A 16810-nucleotide genomic window follows, 5' to 3' on the forward strand; every position below is an offset into this window, starting at 1 on the left:
AGGCGGGTACGCTTCGCGACAGAGCCGTAAAGGCGCGGGAGCAGAGCATGGCGCTCTACGCGACGGCAGCGTCCGTGCTGGCTGGCGTGGAGAGCCGGCGGGGTTCCATCAAGGGGCTGGTGTATGCCAGCAGCTTCCAGGTAGCGGGGTTCGGGGTTCGAGCCGGCGAGGGGCGGGAGGGGAGCCCGGGCGGGGGGCCCCTGCCTCAGCCGGTGTCCTCTCGGCCACGAGCAGAACGTGAAGCAGCTGTACGCGCTGGTGTGCGAGACCCAACGCTACTCCTCCGTGCTGGACGCCGTGATCACCAGCGCCGGCCTCCTCCGCGCCGAGAAGAAGCTGCGGCCGCACCTGGCCAAGGTAGCGGGGCCGGGGGGCGGGGCTGGGCTGGGCTGTGAGCCCCCTCCGGACCTGGTCGCCGCGCGGTACCGTCCACGGTGTGACTTCGGCAAGTCGCCCCTCTGAAATGAGGATGAGCACTCTTTAGCCGGGTTATTTGAGGTGGGATGACAGTGCTTTAACTTCGAGCCGAGTGGAAGATGAAATAAGGACGAAAGTGCAAAGTAGCCGTGGCAGGGACACTGGCCGAAACAAATGGATGATGCTGACAAGGAGGAAGGTTGGGATCCAGAGCCCTGGGCTGAGCAGCCCTGCGGACAGGTTTCGGGACAGGGCTCAGCCGTAAATCCGTTGTGATCCTGGGCGGGACACCTCACTTTCATCTGTTGCTGTCTGGATAGGTGATTGGTTCAGCGCTTGCGGTTCCAACACTCTGGAGTTCCAAGACATTCACGTTTAAGGTTTTTTTCTCTTTCTTTCCTCATCCCCAGGTACTAGTGTATGAGTTGCTGCTGGGAAAGGGCTTTAAAGGTGGCAGTGGGGGCCGATGGAAACCTTTGCTGGACCGGCACCAGGCAAGGCTGAAGGCTGAGTTGGCCCGGCTCAAGGTTCATCGAGGTGTGAGCAAGAACGAGGACCTGTTGCAGGTGGAATCCAAGCCTGGCCCAGGTGAGCTTTCTCCCAGGAAGGAGCTGTGTGGAGGAGGGTAGCTCGCAGGCCTTGGGAAGAGAGGCCTCGCTCCTGCCCACTCACTGCTGATTGCTTCCCAGCCTCTCAGGTGCCTCGGTTTGTGCGGGTGAACACTCTGAAGACCTGTTGTGATGATGCGGTTGATTACTTCAAGAGACAAGGTTTCTCCTACCAGGGCCGGGCTTCCAGGTGAGCTGAGAACCCCGCCTGGCTGCCCTCCTCCAGGGGAGGTGCCTGGGGGGCACTGGGAAACAGGGATCCGTTTCTTGGACTTTTCCGGCAGTTGCTTCCTCTCCTTCCAAGGCCTGTCTTCCTCTGTCCCTTAAACGTGGATTCTTGTGGTTCCCTCCTATGTTCTTCTAATGCATCCCTCAATTTCTCAAACTCTTAATTCCTGCTTCTCGCCTGATGATATGTGTCTCGCAGCCTAGACTTCTCTCAGTATTGCTACCCTCGGGGTCATATGAGTGGTAAACAGACCCCACAGTCACAGTGTGTGTCATACTAAATTCATCTCCCCTCTGAACTTTGCACCTTCTTCGTTTTAAATTGCTAAATCCTGTTTATTCAAAATTCAAGATTTAAGAGAAATCCTTCCAAAGCAACATGCTTAAACACACGGCTGTTGGTTTATTTTGCAGTGTCCCCACCCCCTTATAATTGACATAACATTAATTTCAGATAGACGGCTAATGACTTTGTATGTATGTACACTGCGAAAGAATTGCTACAAGAAATCTAGGTAACATTTGTTACCGCACATAGTTACAGAAAGTTTTTCTTGTGATGAGAACTTTTAAGATCTCTTAGCATCTTTTGAATATGCAAGAGTGTGTTTTTATTAGTCACCACGCTGTATATTAGATCCCCAAGACTTCAAGTAGAAACTTGTACCTTTTGACTGTCTCTACCCCTTTTGCACACATGCCGCCCCACCGTCTGCAGTCACAAATCTGTTCTCTGTATTTATGAGTTGGTTGGTCGGTTTTGGTTTTGTTTTTGTTTTTAAAAAGAGAGTCCACCCAATAGAACATACAGTGTTTGTCTTTCTGTTTGATTTGTTTCACTTAGCATAATACTTTCAAGGTCCATCCGTGTGGTCACAAATAGCAAGATTTTATTCTTTTAGAGGGAACTGAATAATATTCCTATGTGTGTGTGTACACAGGTGTAGGTACACACATACACGTATATATAGTATGGTAGTTCTATTTTTAATTTTTTGATGAGCCTCCATAGTGTTTTTCCACAGCGGCTGCACCAGTTAACATTTCCTCCCAACAGTGCACGAGGACTCCCCTCTCTCCACATCCTCACCAACCCTCGTTATTTCTTTTTGGGAATAGCCATTCTCACAGGTGTGAGGTGATGTTTCATTGTGGCTTTCATTTCCATTTCCTCCGATGACTAGTGATGTTCAGCACCTTTTCGTGTACTTTTTGGCCATCTGTTTGTCTTTGGACAACTGTTTAGATTCCTTACGTGTGTTTTAATCCCACCGCCCCCTTTTTTTCGTTAACTGTTGAGTTAGTGTTCTTTACATATTTTAGATATTAACTCCTTATCCAGATATGTGATTTGCAGATATTTTCTTCCATGCGGTACGTTGCTTTTTCATTTTGTTGATGGTTTCCTGTGCCCTACAGAACTTTTTAGTTTGGCATAGTTCACCTGTTTATTTTTGCTTTTGCTTTTTGTTAGGAGTTGGATCCAAAAAATCAAAAAAACCAAGACAGATGTCAGGGAGCTTACCACCCATGTTTTCTTCCAGGGGTGTTCTGTTTCCAGGGCTCACGTTTAGGTCTTTCATCCATTTTGAGTTAGTTCTGTGTCTGCTGTAAAGTAGGGGTCCCGTTTCGTTCTTTTGTGTGTGGCTTCAGTCTTCCCAACACCATTATTGGAGAGACTGTTTTTTTTTTTTTTTTCCCCTGCTGTATATTCTTGGCTTCTCCGTCATAAATTGATCATTTAAGTATGGGTTTATTTCTAGGCTCTCTGTTTTGTCCCATTGATCTGTGTGTCTGATTTTATGCCAGTGCCATACTGTCTTGATTTCTATACCTTTGTAATATAGTTTGAAATCAGGGAGTGTGGTATCTCCAGCTTTGTTCTTCTTTCTCAAGATTGCTTTGGCTCTTCAGGGTCTTTTGTGGTTCTACATTTTAGGATTGTTCTCTCTGTAAACAATTCTATCGGAATTGATAGAGATCACATTGAACTTGTAGATTGCTTTGCTTGTAGTATGGACATTTTAGCATTATTCTTCCAGTCCATGAGAATGGACTATCTTTTCATTTGTTTGTATCATCTTTAGTTTCTTTCATCAGTATCTTAGAGGTTTTTTGTTTGTTTGTTTGTTTTTTCAAGAATAGGTAATTTTTATTATTATTACTATTACTATTATTATTTTTTAGTGTTTATTTTTGAGAGAGAGAGACAGCATGAGCAGGGAGGGGCAGAGAGAGAGAGAGAGAGAGAGAGAGGGAGACACAGAATCTGAAGCAGGCTCCAGACCCTGAGCTGTCAGCACAGAGCCTGATGTAGGGCTCTAACTCATGAACCATGAGAACCTGAACCAAAGTCAGATGCTTAACTAACTGAGACACCCAGGCACCCCACTATCTTATAGTTTTAAGAGTACAGGACTTTCACCTCTTTGAATTTTTTTGGATACAAGTGTAAATGGGATTGTTAATTTCTTTTTCAAGATAATGTTGGTTTGCAACCTCCTTGGGAGCTTCCCAGATATGATCTGAAACCAGCCCCCAAACACAGAGGGCAGGGTCAGAGAGGGAATGAAAAAAGAGGCAGGCTGCTCCAGATTGATAGGTGGCAGGTTTAATAAGCAAGGGAACTTCTATACGAGGCTTGTCTTGGGTAACTGGAAGGCAAGTACATCTTTGCCCCCACCTGCCAGAATCTTGAAAGTTTATTGAGAGGCCTTAATTGGGTTCAGTCACATACAGGCCCCACGTTGGAGATATTGTAGGTTCAGTTCCAGAACACTGCAATAAAGCAAGTGGAATGAATTTTTTGGTTTCCCACTGCCTATGAAAGTTATGTTTCTACTATACTGTGATCTCGTAAGTGTATAGAGCATCATGTCTAAAAAAAAAAAAACAACAAAACTGTATTTTAAAAATACTTTATTGCTAAAAAAATGCTGAGCATCACTTGAGTTTTTGGTGAGTCAGAATCACTAATCAGAGATGACCATAATAAATATTATAATAAGAAGTTTAAAATATTGTGACAATTCCAAAAACATGACCCAGAGACAAGAAGTGAGCAGACAGCGTTGGAAAAATGGCGCCTTCAGTTTGTAAAAAACGCACTTATCTGTGAAGCGCAAAATGCAATGAAATGAGGTATGCCCGTATACCGTCCATGTGGTCTCAACACCATGACCCTGTCTCAAGGCTTTGTCCTTGGAGCATCCTCTGGTGGAGAAGGCGAGTGGGAATGCCCATCCCAAGGACAGGGAAAGAGGGGAGGAGCCTCTGATTGCCGGGGTCCAGCTCACAGGTCAACTGGTAGGCATGTCCTTTCAGTGACCTCCCTCCACACTAACCCCTGTGACAAGCTCTTAAAATCCCACGTGACTGTTTTCCTCAGTGTGCCCTGAGCGGTCAGCGAGGGTCTCATGAGCACGGAGATAGCTCCTTTGGTAGCTGGCTGGCTGCCCTGGAGGCAGAAGCCACAGCAATGGTACAGGCACGTGCAGAAGAAAACAGATGAAGGCAGACATTCCCCAAATCAGTGATAAGTTCTTCCTCCAAGAACCCCAGGATCCAAACCATTGATTTCTTAAAATCCTCTAGGCTGGAGGTCAGATCACTCAGGGCATTTACTTGTGTTCTTAGATGATTTTAGTAAAGATGGTACTTTAGTGGATTCATCAGATACACACACAAAACATTCTGTTTGGATAATGGCACAGGTGCTTCCTTGTGAGGCAGTAATAATTTCCAAGGCCATCCTGTTTTGGAGGGCAGCTTTTGTTATTAGAGACATTTCAGTGTTCTGTAAGGACCGGCTTTACTGGCTGCCATTCACAGTGGGCTGGGTGAATTTCATAAGGGCTTCTGTATGTGCTAGAATGTCCTCCAGTTTCACGGAAGGAACAGAGGCACCATCCAAATGATCATATCCTCACAGACGACAGACTGTGCCCGTCTGGCCTTGAGGAGAGGGAGGCTGGCAGCTTTAGTTTCTTGACCAGGTTGACCACAGCATGAGTGTTGGCGGGGGGGGGAGGCGGCGCTGTCCGCCATGAGGAGATGGGACTGGGGGGTGCATGTGCCAGACCGGGACCCCCACCTCCTCCCCTCTTCCAGGAACGCGTGTGCCATTCCAGGTGGGATGCCTTTCTGCAGGTGCAGCTTGCCGCAGGGCAGAGGGATCCCGGGGGAGACGGGTAGCTCCCCATCTAGGTGTGGGACATCCCAGCGTGCGTGTCAGTGGGTAGGGCTCCTTTCCCAGGCGTGGTGGAGCCTGGCGTGCTCAGTGGCCGCACGTTGCTCCACGGTAAGGGGGCGGCAGCTGTTTGCTTTATGGTGTTGGGTGTCTCGGCAGGGTCCCCGGTCTGGCATACGGGGCAGCAGGCCCTACCGGTGGGTCGTCCGGACGTACTAACGGCAGGGACGGTGCCTAGTCCACCCAGCCAAGGTGGTTTTCTGCTAGTGACGTAATCTGCTTGTTACAACATCCCTTTTTCCGGGGCGCCTGGCTGGCTCAGTCGGTTAAGTGTCGGACTTCGGCTCAGGTCATGATCTCACAGCGTGTGAGTTCGAGCCCCGCGTCGGGCTCTGTGCTGACAGCTCGGAGCCTGGAGCCTGCTTCGGATCCTGTGTCTCCCTCTCTCTCTGCCCCTCCCCTGCTCATGCTCTGTCTCTGTCTCGGAAATAAATAAAAACGTTAAAAAAAAAAAACAAAAAAACATCTCTTTTTCCTGACTGCCGGTCCTGCTGCTTGCAGGGTGTGTGGGTGAAGGATCCTCCATTCAGTAGCATGTTCTGCCCGGTCTTGCACGTCACGGCCTTTCAAACGTGACCCCCAGTCACTGGTGGATGAGGATGTCTCTCCACGGGTCTTTTTCAGTCTCCCAACGGTGGCGGCCCAGTTGGTGCGGCGGCCAGGAAAGCTCAGGTTGGGCCAGATGTGATAACCACGCAAACCGAGGCGCAGTTAGAACCCTCGCTTGGAGGGAGGGGCCGGTCCAGTCAGTTTGCCAATTCCTTACTGGTTGGGAGCTCAGGAGGATGGCCGCAGGCACCTTTGGCAGTTGCCTCGGGCGTTCTTTAGAACACACAGGTCGTGTTACCGAGTGAACCTGGTGAACCAAGTCAAGTCACCGCGTCTGCGGGGCAATCTGGCTTCCTCGGCAGCAGGCCGCCCCGCCAGGGGGCGACGGTGGGTCGGCTTCCTCCGCGCCTAGTCCGCACTGCCTGCCAAAGGTCAGTTGCTAGGGCTCGTACCTGAGGTAGGGCATTAGTTTCTTGACCGCCAGGGGGCGTCAGTGCCTTCGGAGCCGGGGTGTGGAGACCGGTGAGGCCTGCCTTGGGCTCCTGCAGGGGAACCACGGGTCTTGTCATATGCCCTGACCGCACAGGGGCTTATTCAACATCCTCTGTCCGAGCTGCGGGGCCAGTGCCCTTGGCGCAGCCCGCTGCCCGTGCGGAGGGTTAAGGGCCAGGGCTCTGAGAGATCACCAGTTAGAACGCTCTCTGTGCTGTTTCTTCCTGAGAGGCTCTGCCTGGAGGAGCGTGGGGCACACAGCTAGAAGCTGTTGCCCCCCTGCCCAGGGGGACGGGGAGGAATGCGTGGCTTCTGTCTCCTTCCGGAGCCGAGACCCAAATCCCAGGGGCACCCTTCCCGTCTGTTGTCTCTGCCACAGCGCCCGCCCCACACCTTCCAGAGTCACAGACACCTTGAACTCCAGTGGCAGCCCTGCTTGGGGGACGCCCAGGGCTTTCATCTGTCCCACTGGTATTTTTTGCCTTTTCATAGGCGGCCCGCGCTCTGATCCCCGCTCACACACGTGCACTTTCTTTACCGGGCGGTATAGAGGACCCGGCACTGTGCCAGATAGAGAATAAGAGGCCTCCGGACTCCAAAAACCCCTGCAGAGGCTCACACACATCTTCCGCGTTCTTAGGGGCTGGATAAGTGTGCCCTCTGGCAATCACGGTGTCTGTGACAAGGCGGGTCTTACCCGACCAAACGATTCCCAAAACCTTGGGGCAGTGTCTGGGCCTGGAATGTTCCGTGGGCTCACTGCCCAGCCTCTCTCAGATCTCCAGCAAAGCCTGCAGGATATCCTGCGAGAGAGGCAGTTCTGCACGTGACCATTATCGCGTTAATGTGGCGGGCCCATCTTACAGGTCTCTGGCCGCCATGCCATGACATGGTGGGGTTGTGCCGATGACCTTGGCGGAGCACTTGAAAGGTCCAACATTGGGGCGCCTGGATGGCTCAGTCAGTTAAGTGTCCAACTCTTGATATTGGCTCAGGTCGTGATCTCACACTTTGTGAGGTCCTGGCTGTCACCCACCAGGAGCCTTCTGGCTCTTCTGTCTGCCCCGCTAGGCTGTTGGAAGGACTATGTGCAGGGCGCACAGTGCCCACTCGGCGCAGATCTTAGGTAGTTCCTCCGGTCTCCCTGTGCGGCTTGTGTTGTCGGACAGTCACTCTTCGTGGGGGTAACAGGTTTACAGGTTCCCAGCTGCGTTTCCCCTCAGCACCGGCGTGAATTCACCGTAAGAGGCTTGCAGAGTTCAGCCCTGTGGGATGTCTGTGCCCGGTGTGTTCCCTCATAGGAGAGAGAGAGAAACCCCATATTCGCGGGCAGGGGCAGAACACCCAGCTTGCAGTGTCAAGGGACTTTCTTGACCGAAATTGTTGTTCGGGTTTTAAGGCTTTCCACGGGCTGACCTCTCTGTTCAGGTGGGGTCCCTGCAGCGATGCGGTCAGATCACATTTGCTTCCGGGTTACTTTCTCCAGACCCTTCGTGGCCCATTGGGATAGCCTTTTTGGCTTTCTGAGCTCCCTCTCAGGCTCTTCCCCAGGACCCACACCCGTCCCCGGGACCGCTCCGCTTCCCCTAGATCAGCAGCACGTTGCCCAGCATCCATTCTAAGCGTTTTGTGGCACAAGTGGGCTCAGCGTGGACACCAGCATCCCGTCCCGGGGCTGGGGGTGGACTGGAGATCGTGTCGGCTTTCTTCCCTGCCATCATGTGGCCTGATCAGAGCCTTCAAAGACGGGTGCAGATGGCCCATCTCGCTCCCAGCCCCCCTGAGAATTTGTTGTATCTCCTCTCTAGATTCCCAGGGTCCCACAAGCCCGGGGAGGTCCCCCTCACAGGGCCAAGCCTCCCCGCGGGCTAGAGTAATCCGGTGTCTAAGGAAGGAAGTAGCGCCAGGCAGCCCCGACTGGAGGGCATCTCCGCCTCGTGCGTGGTCAGGGAAAAGCCACTGCCCCGTGGCCGCACCAGCTGCGCCTGGCTGCTTTCCCTGGCTTTTTGCTGGAGCTTGGCAGCTACGTCGGTGAGCTCGGCAGGAGCAGACTCTCATCAGGAGTGTCTCCTGAACCGGGGACTGCCCTGCTGGCTGGGGTTGCCGTGGCTGCTCTTGCTTTCCCTTGTACCAGGGGTCCGCCAGCCCCGGTGCTTCGTCTGTTTTGCTGTCCACCGCCACAGCGCCCTCCACGTCCTCACTTTCCCAGCCGTGCGATCCGTGTGGTTAAAGCGGCCCGCCCTTCCCCGGGCGGCCCCGTGCTCGTACAGCGATCCACAGGCGGACGTATGGGCCACGCCTCCCCACACAGAGGTCGCCGGCCAACTGCGGACTTCCCCTGTGGACGCCTTTCCCAAGGCCCGTGTCTTTGGTCTCCAGGCTTGTTCATCCGTTGTTGGTTTGCAGCCTTTGATCTGAAACTGGCCCCTGTATGCAGAGGGCAAGGAGAGACCAAAGGGTGGGTAGGTGGCAGGTTTTTTGTTTTTGTTTTTGTTTTAATGTTTTAGTTTTTGAGAGCATAAACAGGGGAGGGGTGGAGAGAGAGGGGAGACAGAGGATCCAAAGTGTGCTGACAGGCTGACAGCATTGGGCCCGGTCCGGGGCTCGGACTCACGAACTGTGAGATCATGACCTGACCCAAAGTCAGACGCTCAACTGAGCCACCCAGGCGCCCCTAGGTGGCAGGTTTCATAAGCGAGGGAACATACACCTGCCTGCCAGAATCTTCAGTTTATACAGAGGCCTTAATGGGTTGTCTCATACCTTCCAGATGGTCTCAACACCGTATTACTCTCTCAAGGCTGTGTCCCCAGGCAGCCTCTGGGAGGGGCGAGGGCAAGCGGGATGCTCATCCCGGGGCAGGGGTGAGGAGCCTCTGACTGCCCGGGTCCTGCTCCCAACAGGTGGTCACATCTTCTCTGTGACCTCCCCCAACAGATAGGTTGTCAGTGTGTAGAAACACAACAGATTTTTGCGTATGAATTTTGTATCCTGCAACTTGACTGAACTCATTTATAAGTTCTAACAGTTTGGGGGCGCCTGGGTGGCTCAGTTAAGCATCTGGTTCTTGATTTTGGCTCCGGTCATGATCTCACGGTTTTGTGGGTTTGAGCCCCCAGTCAGGCTCTGCACACTGACCTCGAGGAGCCTGCTTGGGATTCTCCTTCCCCTCTCTCTGCCCCTCCCCTGCTTATGCTCTGTCTCTCTCAAATACACTTAAAAAAAAAAAAAAATTCTGACAAGTTTTTTTGGTTGGGAGTTTTTAGGGTTTTCTATATATATCATCTGCAGATAGTGACCGTGTTACTTCTTCCTTTCCAACGTGGGCGCCTTTTTCTTCTTGATCTCGCCCAAATGCTCACCAGGCTTTGTTGAGTAACAGGGGTGAGAGTGGGCATCTCTGATCTTGATCTTAGAGGAAGGGCTTTCAGCTTTTCCCCACCGAGGATGTCAGCTGTGGGCTTTTCACATACGGCCTTTATTGTGGCGAGGTGTGTGCCTTCTGCACCTGCTTTGCTGAGAGTGTTTTTATCCTCAGTGCATGTTGAGTTTTGTCAGATGAGCCGATCAGGATTTTTATCCCTCCTGTTGTGAGTGCAGCGCAGCACGGGGATTGCTCTGTGGACCCTGAACCCGTCCTTGCATCCCTGACCTTTGCCCCTTCTGCATTCCCTCTTAACCTGGCAGCTGACATCACCATCACGCAACCGTTTGGTCAGGCCACGAACCCAGTCACCGGAAATGCTTCTCTTCTCACCCTCGTCACTTACGCCCTTGCCTGCGGCATCTTTCTGCCCCCTCCCCCCACTCTGCCCGTGCTTTTCCGTCTTCTTTGGCAGAAGCAGCCCCTGACCTGGTCTCTCCGCCTCCAGACGTGTCACGTGGTCGGCCACAGAAAGATCTCCCTGCCTAAACCGTCCTTGGCTCTCTTGTGCTGTGCCCACTGCTTCCGTTGCCCGCCACCGTTCCTGTGCACTCCCCGCTGCTCCCCTGCGTTCCCATCCCCCTCATCCTGGGAGGCCGCCCCTGCGTCCGCCTTCCCCTTCTGTGGTAGACGGTCCTTCGGTCCTTCTGCCCGCAGCACGTGGTTGGGAGGCCGGGCGGTGCGCCAGGCAGTGGCTATTTGGGTTTGGCTTCCAGCTCTGCCCCTGTGGATGGCTTTCCGAACTGCGCATCGTTGTCGGCCCGCTTCGCGAGGGTTTGGAACGCGACGCTTCCGTCTCCGCTCCTCACGTTAGGAGACCCCTGCCCCTGAGCAGTCAGCTCGGTGCCCGCCTCCCCAGGAGTGACCTCTGTCCAAGTTAGGTGGTTTTTTTGTTTGTTTGAGAGAGCGAGCCCGCGTGCACATACACAGGGCAGGGGCAGAGAGAGACAGAATTCTAAGCATGCTCGGCGCTGGCAGCCTGACATGGGGCTTGAGCCCAGGAACCTCAAGATCCTGACCTGGGCCGAAGTCGAGTTGGACACTTAACTGACTGAGCCACCCAGGCGCCCCTCTGCTGCCCATTCGTATCAAATCGATCCTGTCCCTCGCTTCCTGGCGGTCTGGAGCATCTGTCGCGTGAATGAACAGTTCAAGTGAGGAAACGTGTGAAACGGCCAGCCTGGCGCATAGCCCGGAGGAACTCAGACCTGCCGATGCTTCCTGTTCCCTGGCAGCCTCGAGGACCTCCGGGCCCTCAAAGGGAAGTGCTTTCTTCTGGATCCCTTGTTGCCAGAGCTGCTGGTGTTTCCGGCCCAGACGGATCTGCACGACCACCCGCTGTACCGGGCCGGCCACCTCATTCTACAAGACAAGGTAGGGCAGGTGGGTGGGAAGGGGAGGGCCGAGAGGGAGCCGGGCCTCTGTGCGCCAGCCCAGGGCCTGCTCTGCCTGCCAGGCCAGCTGTCTGCCGGCCGTGCTGCTGGCCCCGCCCCCCGGCTCCCACGTCATCGATGCCTGCGCTGCCCCGGGCAACAAGACCAGTCACTTGGCTGCTCTTCTCAAGAACCAGGGGTGAGTGCCATGGTCAGCCTGAGGGAGCTGGGGTCTGACCTTGTACTTGGAGGACGAGATGAGGAAAACTGTGACCCAGTGGGGGCTTGAAGGCCGAAAGGAGGATCTCCCTTTAAATATTCGCTTCTGGACCCAGAGCAGTTGGTGGCGGAGCCCGAAGCTCAGCTGCCCTCTGGGTGGCCGGTGCGAAGATAGGAATCCCTCAGCCCTTGGGGCAGAGTCTCCAGGTCAGGTCCCTCTAACCACTGTCCCTTCTCTTCTGTGTCCCTGTGAAGGGACATGTTCTCGTGTCAGAACTGTGGGCCCTGAGGTTCCCCGTGGATTCTCAGTTCGCCCCGTCTCTCCCCTCTTCTCCAGCAAGATCTTTGCCTTTGACCTGGACGCTGGGCGGCTGGCGTCCATGGCTACCCTGCTGGCCCGGGCCGGAGTCTCGTGCTGCGAGCTGGCCGAGGAGGACTTCCTGGCGATATCGCCCTCCGACCAGCGCTACCGTCAGGTCCAGTACATCTTGCTGGATCCTTCTTGTAGCGGCTCTGGTGAGATGGGGACAGAGCCTGGCCGCGGGACCTGCAGATGCGGGGCAACCTTGCGGCGGAAGGGGCAGCGGTTCGCTTTGGCCTCGGTCTAATACTGGTGACCCTGGGCAGACGTTGTCCCCTGCAGTGCAGGGATCTCGGTGCGAAACGAGGCCCGTCTGCGGCTGACAGGCTTTGTCCCTAGGTATGGCGACCAGACGGCTGGAGGAGCCCCGGGCGGGCACACCTAGCAAGGCGCGCTTGCAGGCCCTGGCTGGGTTCCAGCGGCGAGCACTGTGCCACGCGCTCACTTTCCCCTCCCTGCAGCGTCTGGTCTACTCCACGTGCTCCCTCTGCCAAGAGGAGAATGAAGACGTGGTGCGGGACGCCCTGCAGCAGAACTCGGGGACCTTCAGGTAGTGGGGACCCGCCGGGGTCCTGGGGAAGGGGGCTGCTGTCTTTTACCCAGAAGTCTGCTCACCTCCACAGGCTAGTCCCCGTCCTCCCCTCCTGGCCCCACCGTGGCCTCGGCACTTTTCCGGGGGCTGAACGCTGCCTCCGGGCCTCCCCTGAAACCACGCTCACCGGCGGCTTCTTTGTTGCCGTACTGGAACGGGTGGAGGCGCCGAGGTGAGTGGGGGGCGGGGCAGGGGGGGGTTGCTGCTTGGAAGACGCCGGAAGACCCGGGCACCTCTAACTTAGGTACTTTCCTTCTAGCTCAGTCTCCCGGGCCGAAGCACCGGCACCTCCACCCGAGGCCGCCCCGCGGAGGAAGAGACGGCGCAGAGCGGCGGCCCCTGGGGTGCCGCCCCGCACCGAGCAGGTCTGCAGAGCTGTGCCTTGGGCGGGGGGACCCCGCCATCCCGCAGCTCAGCCGGCGGGTTTTAAGGTTCTTTTCTTTTTATTGCTTTAGGAAGGAAAGCGGTAGCTGGAGGGAGAGTGTGGACTTGCCTGTCCCCTGGGCCCCTCCCCGGGCCGTGTTCTTGCTCGTGACAGCTCTGCCCACGGAAATAAAAAGCAGGACATGGTCTACGATAGATCACAGTTTTTTTTTTTTATTCTTAATGACATAAGCAAGGAGAAAAATCTCACATTCATACTAAAAATTCCAACTAGCCTCACAGGAATTAAGTCTTTATTTGTAATGGAAAGTCCCAGCCTCCCGTTCCTGTCCAGTGCACGTACGTGTACACACACACACACACACACACACACACACACACCCACACACACACACACTCAGGCCGTGCCGGGACACCCTCTTTGGGGGCTCCCGGGCCAAGTGTCCTGCCTGTGGACCTGAGGTAAACTAGCTCGGAACACTAACACTAACGAGGCTCTACCTTCCGGAAGGTATCGCTAGAAGCTTGGTTTCTAGACCCGTGCCCACCCCCCCCTCCCCCCCCCCAATCCTAACAGGGACTCGGGACTCGAGGTCCAGGCCTCTGGGCGCCACACACAGGTAAATACTGTCTGCTCTTCCTGGGGGGTGGGAAGGAGCAGTCCCCTGCGTCACACTCAACCTCAGTCACGAGGGGGGAGGGGGGACAAGTCACATCTACGTCACATTATTTATAAAATAAGAATTATGGTTTATAGAATGTGTCCCGAAGGGGCTCTAGTCCCTCAGGAAAGCTGCCTGGGACAGTCTGAGCCTCTTGTCCACACAGGCATAACTTAACTATACAGCTAATTCCTAGTCAATAGCATTTATACTTAACCACCTCAGTGAACCAAGCTTGAAGGAATTTAAAAGGCAATTTAGCTTAAATACAAAAATAAATTTTTATTTCGTTAAAAAATGTTTAAATATTTTTTTCTTTTAATTTAGACACACGCATTCATACTTCTCCCAAAGAGGATGGGCATTGGCAGCAAGGCTCTTGGGCCTGGGGTATGTGATCTGGGAACAGGGGAAGAACGGGACGGAGGGGAGGCTCTGCTGAAGGGGGGGGTGTGGGGGGGATGAATTTTGAAGCGTGGTTGGTTAATTTTGGTTTTCTAACATTCTGGGGAGGATCCAGCCCACGGTGGGGTCAGGTAGGCGGGAGGGAAACAGCAGAGGGAAGAGGACTTTGCTTCCCCCTCGGCCCCCATCCTCTTGGGCTGCCAGCCCTTAAAGTCAAAACACCATTTGAAAATCCAGGAGTCAGCACGTGTAGCCATAAAGCGGTGCTACTTTCCACATTCAATTAGCGAGGCCCCAGAAACTTGGAACAGTTAAGTCCGGCACTACCAACATGCCGCCACTCATACAATTCAATTCTTCCTCCAAACTCGATTCAAAGAGCAATAGACGTGAGCATCAGACAGTAACACAGGACAAGGCTTTAAACATACAACCCCGGGGAGGAGGCGGACGAGCCCCACGGAGGCCAGCGGGGAAGGCGGGCAAGGAGGCAGCGGGGGACATCCTGCCCGCTCCCGGCGCTCCCCCCACTCCCCCGGAGCGAGGTAGCTCCCCTGCAGCTGCCAGGCTAACAGTCTTGAGCCACCGAGCTTTTAGGGGCCGAACTGGCAGAGGGTTGAGGACAAACATGGACTCAGACTTGGCAGGAGGAAGTGGACCAGCAGGAGCAGCCCCACTGGGGTCTCCAAGGCAAAGCTAGATTCAAGGTCCTTTAAAAAGGAGTAGAGCCTGCGGGGAACCAGGGAGGGACGAAGCAGCAAGAACTGGGGAAGCAGAGTCCCCTAACGGGACCCGAGGAGAACCGCTTTTTATAGGCAAGCCAAGCAAGGCAAAGCCGCGGGGCTGACCCACTTCCCCGACTCCCATCATCCACTGCACCGCGGCGGCACGTGTAGGTAGGGCCGTGCCTACGACCTGCCAGGCGAGAGGAGATGGCTCTGGGGGCAAGGCGGGAAGGGAGGCCGCCTGACCAAGCTCATACACCAGACAAGAGTCAGGGGAGGACGAGGACAGTATGTACAGATGTTTCTTCAGTTTTCTCCAGCCTCACCACGGAGCCATTCAAGTAAAGGGATCAGGCTCCTGCCCTGCGCACCCCAACCCCCCTCCCTCGAGAGGCCAGGGGCTTCTTCCTCAAGGAGCAGGAACCGGCCACCGGGGCTGCCACCGCCTCCCTGGTGGCGGAAGCCAGAGATCTGGGGTAGGTTGCTTTATGGAACTAGAAGGGTCAGAGGCTCTTCCTAGCAGGTGCTGAGGTCCAGATGTGGGCAAGGAGGGGGGTTGGGGGGGGGGTATGGAACGGGGACAAAGGCTATTTCTTGCGGGTGTGCTGCCTGCGGGCCTGCAGTCGCTGCCGAGCCCCCGGGGTCTTGGATCCCGCACCAATGGAAAATGAAGGGGCCGCCGATCCTGGAAAGATTCAACAAGGTCTCATCAGGGCAGCTGCTATCCGGGACACCTCCCTGGGTACCCTAATCTCTGGAAGGTTAGGCCGACAGAATCCGGTACTTAAACCGGGCTTCCCAAACAGTGGCAGCGGTGTGTGTGTGGGGTGGTGGCTACTGAAAGTACAGAATCCCAGAACACCTGAGAGCGAGCAAGAAGGCATCTGCCCTTGGCTTTCCAGTGGTCTGAAACATTCCACCCTCAACTCAACTCCATACCTGGGCTTTGCCAATCTCGTAGCCAGGCCACATCTTTCTCATGCCTGTGAGCCTGATCTTTTCCAGGGAGCCCCAGAGCCAGGAACCTGCCAAGACCCACCCCCACCTCCACCCCGCCCCCCACCGCCCTCCTTCTTTGCAGAAAGAAGCAGGGTCACGCTGGCTGCTTACCGAAAGGTCCGACTCCAACAAAGCCTTGGGTGGGTGTTGAGGACGCCCCAAAGGAGAGACCACTGCCCGATGCGCCCACCCCGGGGGCAGGGGTGTTCTGACCAAAAGTGGGTGTGGAAGTGCCTAGAACGAAGAGACGGTAGAAAACGAGCGACTAGGCAGTGGGCACAGGGCGTAACAGCCGGGATGACGAATTGGGGGGTGTCCCCACAGGGCACCTCAGCCCTGGACCACCAAAGCTGGCTCCCTCGGTGGTAGGAAGTGCCTCTGCCTGCTAACCACCGTGCTGCCTTTTGGCCACCTCAGGAACAGAGTCTCTGCATTCCTGGGGACACTCAACACCCTCCACCCCCCTCGCCTCCACCTGGACCAGGTTACTTCCCTCTGTCATGACAATTGAGTTCTGCCTCTGCCCCCTGTTTATCTGTCCCTTGGCATCAGAAACTGGAACCTTCCAAACACCCCACCAGTGTGGGTCCTCTCGCCTTCCCATGGCCACGTTCAAAGTCCAGTCCTGCCGCCGCCTCCCCCCCCCACAGGCCTCAGGGAGTGCCGGCCGCCTCACTCCGTCCTGACCTCGCACCCCACTCCCACCCCGTCACCCCTCACTGCTGCCCGGGACTGCCTAGCACCCAGATGGCCACCGCGAGCACTTCAAGTATCGCCCCTCCCCTTGCCGAGCCCTGCCCCTCTCGGGGCACCAGCTGGAGCTGTGACAGGCGCGCCTGCACCCGTTCTCCACCTCAGTCTGGATGTCGCTGATTAACAACGTGTGACGGCACGGGCCGGCCTCGCTTTAAATTCATAACCGCGGGGCGCCTGGGTGGCGCAGTCGGTTAAGCATCCGACTTCAGCCAGGCCACGATCTCGCGGTCCGTGAGTTCGAGCCCCGCGTCGGGCTCTGGGCTGATGGCTCAGAGCCTGGAGCCTGTTTCCGATTCTGTGTCTCCCTCTCTCTCTGCCCCTCCCCCGTTCATGCTCTCTCTCTGTCCCAAAAATAAACGTTGAAAAA

At 55.1% G+C, this 16810-nt stretch overlaps 2 protein-coding genes across 6 annotated transcripts in view; one reads left to right on the top strand and one right to left on the bottom strand.

Annotated features, from left to right (window-relative positions):
- NSUN5 (NOP2/Sun RNA methyltransferase 5) lies at positions 1-15058 on the top strand. Of its 5 annotated transcripts, XR_003965517.1 has the most exons (12): positions 5-140; positions 235-357; positions 828-1005; positions 1107-1215; positions 11203-11341; positions 11424-11539; positions 11897-12075; positions 12260-12470; positions 12544-12684; positions 12772-12877; positions 12968-13516; positions 13886-15058. XR_003965517.1 is itself a non-coding variant. In XM_030300283.1 (11 exons), the coding sequence occupies exons 1-11, from the start codon at positions 48-50 to the stop codon at positions 12980-12982; spliced, it is 1302 nt and encodes a 433-aa protein (XP_030156143.1). In that variant the 5' UTR covers positions 4-47; the 3' UTR covers positions 12983-13856. The 5 variants fall into 5 exon arrangements, 4 of the variants coding, with proteins under 4 accessions (XP_030156146.1, XP_030156143.1, XP_030156142.1 ...); XM_030300283.1 differs by lacking the exon at positions 13886-15058 and having other exon boundaries at positions 4-140; positions 11532-11539; positions 12968-13856; XM_030300282.1 differs by lacking the exon at positions 13886-15058 and having other exon boundaries at positions 12968-13856.
- POM121C (POM121 transmembrane nucleoporin C) overlaps positions 13085-16810 on the bottom strand; it is a 26878-nt gene continuing 23152 nt past the window's right edge. Inside the window, exons 12-13 of the mRNA XM_030300281.1 lie at positions 15799-15921; positions 13085-15373 (exon numbers count right to left, since the gene is read on the bottom strand). Of these exons, the coding sequence (XP_030156141.1) occupies positions 15276-15373; positions 15799-15921 (221 nt within the window). The 3' untranslated portion in view covers positions 13085-15275. The remainder of the gene's footprint in view (positions 15374-15798; positions 15922-16810) is intronic.

This window comes from Lynx canadensis, chromosome E3 (assembly GCF_007474595.2).
Source record: "Lynx canadensis isolate LIC74 chromosome E3, mLynCan4.pri.v2, whole genome shotgun sequence".
NCBI classification, from domain to species: domain Eukaryota; kingdom Metazoa; phylum Chordata; class Mammalia; order Carnivora; family Felidae; genus Lynx; species Lynx canadensis.